The 9,136-nt window shown below is 55.3% G+C and overlaps 1 protein-coding gene across 1 annotated transcript; it reads right to left on the bottom strand.

Moving 5' to 3' along the window:
• Positions 1–254: 254 nt before the first annotated feature.
• On the bottom strand, positions 255–1,841 carry LOC131486371 (uncharacterized; the record flags this gene model as incomplete). Its single annotated transcript, XM_058686418.1, is given in 3 exon segments — positions 255–1,069; positions 1,072–1,584; positions 1,587–1,841. Coding segments are annotated over 3 exon segments (1,158 nt in total), but the record flags the coding sequence as incomplete, so codon positions are not given.
• Between the last annotated feature and the right edge of the window lie 7,295 nt (positions 1,842–9,136).

Consider the following 9,136-nt stretch of genomic DNA (forward strand, 5'->3'; position numbering starts at 1 on the left):
GAACAGGGCTTTCATATCATCACATCAGCAGAGAGAAAGAGGGCGCGTAGGGAGGGAGAGGCAGCCAGTGTTATGCCCAGAATTCGTGATCCCCAAAGACCGCCAGGGAGCCGAGTCTGATGCAAAAGCAAAGAGCCTTTATTCGAGCTAGCTCGAGCTCAGTCCCCTACCTGCACCGACGCAGCGGTGAGATACCAGGGAGAGAGGTTCAAAAGGACCTCTCTGTTCAAAAGGACAAAGGTTTTATTGGGGCCTAGGGGCAGTTGGTGAGGTAACGGCTATGGCCTCAGCCGATTGGCTGGGGAAGGGTCCTGGGGAAGGGTCCGAGTCCTGTTAGGCAGGTGAGGGGGGGGTTACTCAAGGGGAGGAGGTGTGGTCAAGGTGAAGGACACAGAACAAGATGGAGTCGGCCGGTGTAGGCCCGCCCTTTCATTCCCCCCTTGTCATGTAGCTTAGGGACCCAATCATGGGACCGGCTGCATTTATGGTGACAAGGGGAACAGAGTTTGGAGGTGTACGCAAAGTTCTGGGAACCAAGTGTCCCTGGGGTGGCTCTGGGACGTCTGATTAAGTATTGTCCCCGAGCTGGTGTCTATGATCTGCCAGGTGACATTTTGGGGGGCGTGGGGACTCCCGGCAGCATGAGCAATGACAGGCAGAGTTAACAGAGTTACCAATATTAGGTGGGTCGAATGCGCTGTAGCTTGAGCTTGAGCGGGTTGTGTTGGTCCCGACTGATGGCCCATCGCATGACAACGTCCTTCCGGATCGAGGAGGGGTCCGCTGGCCGAGCGTGGGTGTGATGGACCCAGGTCGCGATGCCGTCTACCTTGAGAGCGGTGGGGGTTGTCAACACCACGACGTAGGGTCCCTTCCAGCGCGGCTCGAGAGTCTCTCGGTGGTGCCTCTTGACGTAGACCCAGTCTCCCGGCCTGTATTGATGAGGTGTCAGGATCGGCCCAGCCTCGTAGATGGCACGGAGGCGCAGCCAAATGTCCTCGTGCGCCCTCTGGAGCCCACTCAAGGAAAGAAAAAGTTCTTGATCTTTAAACTCAGCAAGAAGTTCAGCCTGAAGGTTGGGAATAACAGGGGTGGCCTGCCAAACATGATCTCGTAAGGAGTAAAACCCAGAGTGTAAGGAGTGTTTCTAACCCAGTAAAGGGCGTACGGTAGGAGAGTCACCCAGTCCCCGCCAGTCTCCATGGTTAATTTGGTAAGGGTCTCTTTTAGGGTTCTATTCATTCTGTCTACCTGTCCTGAGCTCTGGGGCCTATAAGCACAAGGTAATTTCCAGTTTGCCCCCACCGCCTTGGCTACTGCCTGTGTTACCTGCGAGATAAAAGCTGGTCCATTGTCTGATCCTACCATGGCAGGAAAACCAGACCCGGGTAAGATGTCTTCTAGTAGCTTCTTAGCCACCGTCTGAGCCGTTTCATGCTTGGTTGGGTATGCCTCCACCCAGCCAGAGAAGGTGTCTGTAAATACTAAAAGATATTTATAACCATACTTTCCTGGTTTGACTTCAGTGAAGTCGACTTCCCATTGGACTTCCGGTCTGGTGCCTCTGAGCCTGGTTCCTTTTTTTTATTTGACGTGGCTCTCGCATTGGTGAGTTGGCAGGTCTTGCAGGCAGATACAACTTGCTCTATTTTGGTGTCCTGTTGGTGAATCTTGATTCCGGCATGTCGGATTAAGTCTTTTAATTTTCGGGCCCCCATGTGAGTAGACCGATGCATGCGCTCTAATATTGAGACTCCGAGCCGGTCTGGCAGCACGAGCTCCTTGTTAGGTGTATACGACCATCCCTTTATCCCCTGGGCCGTGGGGAGTTTCTTGATCCACTGTCACTCCTCCTGGGAGTATTTGGGCTGGTCTGGTAAAACTGGGTCTCCCGGGTCCGGTAGTTGTATGGTCATGGTGGGGACTGAAGTAAGGGCGACTGCCTTGGCTGCCTGGTCAGCCTTTCGATTACCTCTAGCTACTGGGTTATCAGCTTTTTGGTGCCCTTGGCAGTGGATAATGGCTAGCTTGGCAGGAAGCCATAAGGCCGTAAGCAGGTTAAGTATCTCCTGCTTATTTTTTGTAGTCCGTCCTTCTGCCGTCAATAACCCCCTCTCCTGATAAATTGCCCCATGAATATGAGCTGTGGCAAATGCATAACGGCTGTCTGTGTAGATGTTAAGCCGTTTTCCAGCTCCCGGCATCAGCGCCTTGGTGAGGGCTATGAGCTCTGCTCGCTGGGCTGACGTTCCGGAGGGTAGAGCCTCCGCCCATACGGTGTCCGTTTCGGTGACCACCGCTGCACCCGCATACCTGTGTCCGTCTCGCACAAAGCTGCTGCCATCAGTGAACCAAGTAGCCTCGGCATCGGGGAGGGGCCGGCCGGTCAGGTCCGTCCGGAATCCATGTACTTGTTCCAGGATCCCCGCACAGTCATGTAGTGGAGCACCTAGGTCAGGGTCGGGCAGCAGGGTTGCAGGATTGAGGGCTGCACTGGGGTGGAACCGCACTCGTGGAGGGTTGAGTAGGAGGCTCTGGTAATGAGTCATACGTGTATTGCTCATCCATCTATCAGGAGGCTGTTTCAGGACCCCTTCAATGGCGTGTGGGGTCGTGATCCAGATCTCCTGTCCTAGGGTCAGTTTGTCTGCATCCTTGACTAGGAGTGCTGTCGCCGCAATAATTCTTAGGCATGGCGGCCAGCCGGCAGCCACTGGGTCTAGTTTCTTAGACAGGTAAGCCACTGGGCGGTTCCAGGGGCCTAAGGCTTGAGTTAGAACCCCTTTGGCTATTCCCTTATGTTTGTCTACAAAGAGGTGGAAGGGCTTCGTAATGTCTGGTAGGCCCAGGGCTGGGGCACTTAGGAGGGCCTTTTTTAACTGATTAAAGGCAGTTTCTTCTTTTTCAGCCCATTTAAATGTTTTCCCCTCTTTGGTAGCTTCACATAGGGGCCTGGCGATCTCAGCAAAACCTGGAACCCAGAGGCGGCAGTAGCCGGCTGATCCTAGGAATTCCCTCACTTCTCTTCGGGAGGTGGGAGTAGGGATCTTTAGGACAGTTTCTTTTCTGGCATCTGATAACCACCGCTGTCCGCCCTCCAGGATATATCCCAGGTAACTTACCCTCTCCCTGCATATCTGAGCCTTCTTCGTGGATGCCCGGTACCCTAAGGCCCCCAGGGTAGCCAGCAGGTCCTGGGTCCCTCGCTCACAGTCTTTGGCCGTGTCGGCAGCAATCAGGATGTCATCTACATACTGTAGGAGGGTGAGGCCAGGGTGCTCCCTTCTGTACTCACCCAGGTCCTCGTGTAGTGCCTCGTCGAAGATGGTGGGTGAATTTTTGAATCCTTGAGGTAGCCGTGTCCAGGTGAGTTGCCCACTGTAGCCCTCCTCCGGATCATGCCACTCAAAGGCGAACAAGGGTTGGCTCTGGGGTACCAACGGCAGACTGAAGAAGGCGTCCTTTAAATCTAGTACAGTATACCAGACCCTGGAGGGCGCCAAGGAGCTCAAGAGAGTATATGGGTTGGGAACAGTTGGGTGTATGTCCGTGACCCTCTTATTTACTTCCTGGAGGTCTTGTACCAGTCGGTAGTCATTTGTGTGAGGCTTTTTGACCGGCAGTAAGGGGGTGTTCCAGGCAGACTGGCAAGGAACTAGTACCCCTAGACTTCGTAGTCTCCAGATGTGTGGCTGGATCCCCTTCCGGGCCTCCTGAGACATGGGGTATTGTTTGATCCTTACCGGAGTCTCTCCTGGCTTGAGCTCTACCAGGCCTGGGGTCCTGTGAGCGGCTAGTCCCATCCCCCCCGTCTCTGCCCAAACCGAGGGGAATTCTTGTAGCCATCTGTCTATATTATCCTCTCTCGGGAGTGCCTCCTGGTGGAGGAGGTATTCATCCTCCAGTTTCAGGGTCAGGACCTGGATGGGGTGGCCCTTGCCATCGGTGACCTGAGGCCCCCCTTGTCTGAAAGTTAGCTGAGCTCCAATCATGGTCAGTAAGTCCCGTCCTAACAGCGGGTAGGGGCATTCTGGTATTACCATAAAGGAGTGGCATACCTGGCCCGTCCCCAAATCTACCGTTCTTCAGGTAGTCCATGAATACTGGCTCATACCAGTCGCCCCTTGTACCCAGGACTTCTCGCTGGCTAGTTTTCCTTGTGGGGTGCGGAGGACCAAACATTGTGCTCCGGTGTCGACGAGGAAGTCAACAGGGGTCCACTTTAAGAGTTACCCTGGGTTCGGGGAGAGGGTCTGAACCCTGACTCCCCTAATCACTCAGTTCATCTAGCTCTAGGACTTTTACTCGATCAGTCTTGCCTCCCTTCCTGCCGGCCCTTTTCGGACAATCTCGGGCCCAATGCCCTATCTCCTGGCAGTGTGCGCACTGATCCTTCTGCAGCCTCTGCTTCCCCCCCTTGGTGGTTCTTTTACCTTTTCTTGCATCATCTGCCAGCTGCCGGAGACGGCGGTCTCGTTCCTCGGGGGAGTCAGCAGTGGTAGCTAGTAGTGTTCTGGCCAGGTCTCGAGTCTGCTTACTGCTGGCAGCCGCCATGGCGCGAGCCTGCTTGTCCTCAGGAGGCTCCCGGTTATTATAGACCTTTTCGGCTACCACCAGTAAGTCCTGCAGACTTTTTTCTCCTAATCTATCTATTTTCTGTAATTTTCTCCTAATGTCTATGGCCGATTGGTTTACAAAGGCCATGATAACAGCTGCCTTGCTTTCCGGAGCCTCTGGATCCATGGGGGTATAGGTACGGAATGCCTCCATGATCCGTTCTAAAAAGCCGGAGATTCATCTTTTCCCTGTTGTACATTTCCTACCTTGGCCAAATTGGTTGGCTTTCTAGCAGCCATTCGGAGACGCCCCGTTAGAGTCTGGCGGTAGACCCGGAGCCTCTCCTTACCTTCTGCCGTGTTGAAATCCCACTGGGGCTGAGTTAAGGGGAAGGAGGCATCTATCTGAGCCTGGTTGGTGGTGGGATTCCCGTCTGCGCCCGGAACTAGTTTTCGGGCCCCACTGAGGATTCTTTCTCTTTCTTCAGTCGTGAACAGGACCTGCAAAAGCTGCTGGCAATCATCCCGAGTGGGCTGATGGGTAAAAAGAACAGAGTCTAATAAATCAATAAGCCCTGCCGGTTTCTCAGAAAACTTAGGATTCTGAGCTTTCCAATTGTAGAGGTCACTGGTGGCGAAAGGCCAATAGTGATGGGGCTGATTCCCCTCCGCGTCTGGGGGTCCGGTGGCTCGCAGGGGCAGAATAGTGGAGTCGGCGGTGGAGGCAGATTGCTCCCTCTGAGCCCTTTGTCTGGTAAAGGGCGGGCTTCCCCCTGGAGCATTTCCGCCTCCCGCTCTCGGAACAACGTCTGCCTCCCCCAGAGGGGGAGGATGGTGTTCTTCCGGCATCCTAGAGGGGTTATACTGGGGAGGAAAAATTAATTCTTCTCCAGTACCCCCCTGTAGGACAGGGTAGAGGGGTGCCGAAGGCTGGGTAAGACTTTTCCTCTTCTCTGTCTCCTGCAAAGCAAGAATGGGTTTTGGCTCCGGAGGGAGCAGGGTTAGGAAGGGCTTAAGCCAAGAGGGTGGGTCTTCTACAAGGTCCTGCCAAGTGATAATGTAAGGGAGCTGATCCAGATGGCCCCTCTTAGGCTGAGAGATGATACTCCTGACTCGGTGGATGGTAGGGAGGTCGAAGGTCCCCTCCGGTGGCCATCCGACATTGAAAGTTGGCCACTCGCTAGAACAAAAAAACTGCCACCGACCCATTCGGACTTCCACACTGAGGTTGTTAGCTCTTCCCCTCACATCCTTAAAGTGATCAATCATAATACTTAGAGGAGTAGTCTGAGTCTGTCCCATAACGTCCATCCAGTAAGTCCACAGAACAAAACAGAGAAACATGAAAACAGATAAACAGAGGGCCCCTAGAAAGTCTTCCAACTCCATGGAAGCAAAACTGAGAGCTAGCTTAGACATTTGAGGGGATTCCATGTCCCTCCAAAACCGATGAGGGGATTCCACGTCCCTCCAAAGACGACGGCCTCACGCCAACCAGCAGGAGCGACCCGCCTCGTCTCAGACCTTTGAGGGGATTCCATGTCCCTCCAGAAGGGAGGATCGGAACGTCTTCCGAAACTCCCAGCCCGTGGTCCTCCAGTGCGTCCACTTAGACTGCATCGGGCACTACCAGAATTCCAGAAATGAGCTCACACAGAAAAGACAGAACAAACAGACACTAACCGTGGCCAGTCAGGCTCTCCAGGTCGGGGGTCCCTCGGGGGTCTTGGGGATCCCGGACGAGCCCCCAAATGTTATGCCCAGAATTCGTGATCCCCAAAGACCACTAGGGAGCCGAGTCCAATGCAAAAGCAAAGAGCCTTTATTCGAGCTAGCTCGAGCTCAATCCCCTACCTGCACTGATGCAGCGGTGAGATACCAGGGAGAGAGAGCGAGTTTCAAAAGGACAAAGCTTTTATTGGGGCCTAGGGGCAGTTGGTGAGGTAATGGCTATGGCCTCAGCCATTTGGCTGGGGAAGGGTCCTGGGGAAGGGTCCGAGTCCTGTTAGGCAGGTGAGGGGGGGGTTACTCAAGGGGAGGAGGTGTGGTCAAGGTGAAGGACACAGAACAAGATGGAGTTGGCTGGCGTAGGCCCACCCTTTCACCAGACCCGGAGGACTATAGAGCAAAATCAGAGGTGCAGGGAGAGACAGAAACAGAGAGGGACATAGATCAAAATCCACAGACACAGAGATATGGAGAGACAGAGAGTCTCTCACACAAGGTGGGCTGGTCCCACAGCCCAGCACATGCCTGCCCCACACCCACACCAAGGCCGTGGGCCGGCCTCCCTGCTTCTTCACCGGATCCCGTTCTTGGCAATGGATGTCTTCCCCGTATGGATATGCAAGCCTCCTCCCCCGTAACCCCCAACCCCCACCGGTACGCACCTCACCTCTCGAGGCTGGATGAATCTTTGCATTTGGTTTCAGTAGTTTCAGCCCTGAGGCTGCAGGAACTGAGGTTCTCCTTCGGGGCAGACCTCGAAGCTGTGGGTCACAGAATCGGTGACCCCAGCCGGGGCCTCACCTGTCTCTCCCACCACTTTGCCCAGTAACATTAACAGTGACCAACGAACCTCGCTCTATTCCCTCTGCTTTGCCCCCAAATGTTCAAAAGAACCACACACAGAGTCACTGAGCCTCCCTGCTTCTTAGAGGGGTTGGTGGGACCTTAGAGGGGTTGAGAGGTGCATTGGTATCCAACGCAGGTATTTTGTGCATCTCTGTGAACACCTCAGGTCGTGACCGTCGTGCTCTTTACTGCAGGGAAAACAGCCCTTGGCGTCTTTAGATGGAATCAGACCAGAGAGCCACTTCCAGAAACCCAGAGCCAATTCAGAAAGCTCGTCCTTAATATTCTGTTGCTTTAGAACAATTGCCAGTGCCCAAGTCTGTATGAGTCAAGGCTCCCCAGACAAACAGAACCGAGAGGGTGTGTGTGTGTGTGTGTGTGTGTGTGTATGGGGAGATTTATTACAGAAATTGGATCCACATAATTGCGGAGACCAAGAAGTCGTATGATCTGCTACTGGAGACCCAGGAAGGCTGGTGATGTAATTCGGTCCAAAGGCCTGATGGCAGGGAGGGGGGGACGATGGTAAAATCCCAGTTTGAGTCCCAAACCCCAAGAGCCAAGGACGCCGATGTCCAAGGACAGGACAGGATGGACATCTCAGCTCAAGCACGGAGAAGGAACTCATCTCCCTCCACCTTCTTGTTCTTTCCAGGACGTCAGCAGACGGTTCGATGCCCACCCACACTGGCGATCTTTACCGAGTCCTCTGAGTCAAACCCTCATCTGTCCCCGAGACACCCTTGCAGACACAGCTGGAAATCGTGTTCTACCCATGACCCAGCCCAGGCGGGTCCCACCGGGGAGACTTTATCACCCAAACGGGGATACTTCAAGAGGGAAAGGGAGCGCTGTTGATAATTCTTCCAGGACAACAAACACAGGAAGGTAAGTCCCATGTCAACTGGGGCGCGTGGTCACAGAGCCGACAGCCGTCCCTGGTCCAAAGGCCGAGGTGCAGACCTCTGGCAAGTCCAGCGGCAGAGGAGAAAGGGGAGGCTGGAGGCCCCAGTCGGTCACACTGGCCGCGCATGACCCTCCCCCCTCCAGCGGACAGGTGTTCAGCAAGGGAGAGCCCCAGGCATACCTGGTGGCTTTACATTGACCCAAAGAGGGCAGAGCGCAACACTCACGTGCTTCTACAAGCAGAAAGAAGACATTTCAGCCGCTGGGTCCTTGCTCTCTGTTGCTTCAGCTGCAGACCCTTCCCCCTCCCTCTCCTTCCTGAGTCGAGGGTCTCTGCCAGAAATGTTGGGACTCTGCTCCCGCCTTCCTGCCGCCACTAGAGGGACACCTCAGTGCCCTGACCCACAGGCTCCACCGAGAGGCAACTGGCTGTTGAGAAGGACGAAGGTTCCCAAGTCTAGTGCCTTCAGCATCAAGAGTGAGCCTGAAGGCATCTTTGCCACCATGGGGCCTGGGAGGGGGAACCATCTGCCATCAGGTGGCCCCTTACGACAGGCAGGTTCAGCGAGGGGCCAATCGCAGAGGCCTGCAGGCCCGGCCAGAGGGGACGCAGAACATGCTCCCTAAACTGCGCCTGTTTCTGGCCATGGCGGGCTGGGCTCTGGGGCGCCCTCTCCTCCCTGTGCCGCACAGATCCAGCCTGGAGCGCACCTGTCCCTGCTGCGTGTCTCGGAGCCCCCGCAGCGGGAGGGGCCTCCGTGCAGACACTGAGAATTGCTGTGGGGCCCGGCTCTGAGCCCAGATGCAGGGCGTCCAAGGGAGCAAATCTTTAAGCAGGGGACACAGGCAGCGGTGGCAGATCCTTTTCTTCCCCTGCCCGCAGAGGGACCAGCCCCCTCCCTCTCAGCTTGGGAGGGGGAGGAGGCAGGAGCCTTCCAGATGTTAGGAAGGGGAGGCCAGGGTGCAGCGGGGCCTCGCAGACCCAGCGGGCGCAAAGCCCTGAGGACACGCATGCGCAGCAGAGGGACAGAAACGCACAAGCACGGGCTGGAGGGCTTTCTAAGAAAGGGGCACTGGGGGGATAAGGAGAAACGGGTTCT

Source organism: Neofelis nebulosa, chromosome 9 (genome assembly GCF_028018385.1).
Source record: "Neofelis nebulosa isolate mNeoNeb1 chromosome 9, mNeoNeb1.pri, whole genome shotgun sequence".
In the NCBI taxonomy this organism is placed as follows: domain Eukaryota; kingdom Metazoa; phylum Chordata; class Mammalia; order Carnivora; family Felidae; genus Neofelis; species Neofelis nebulosa.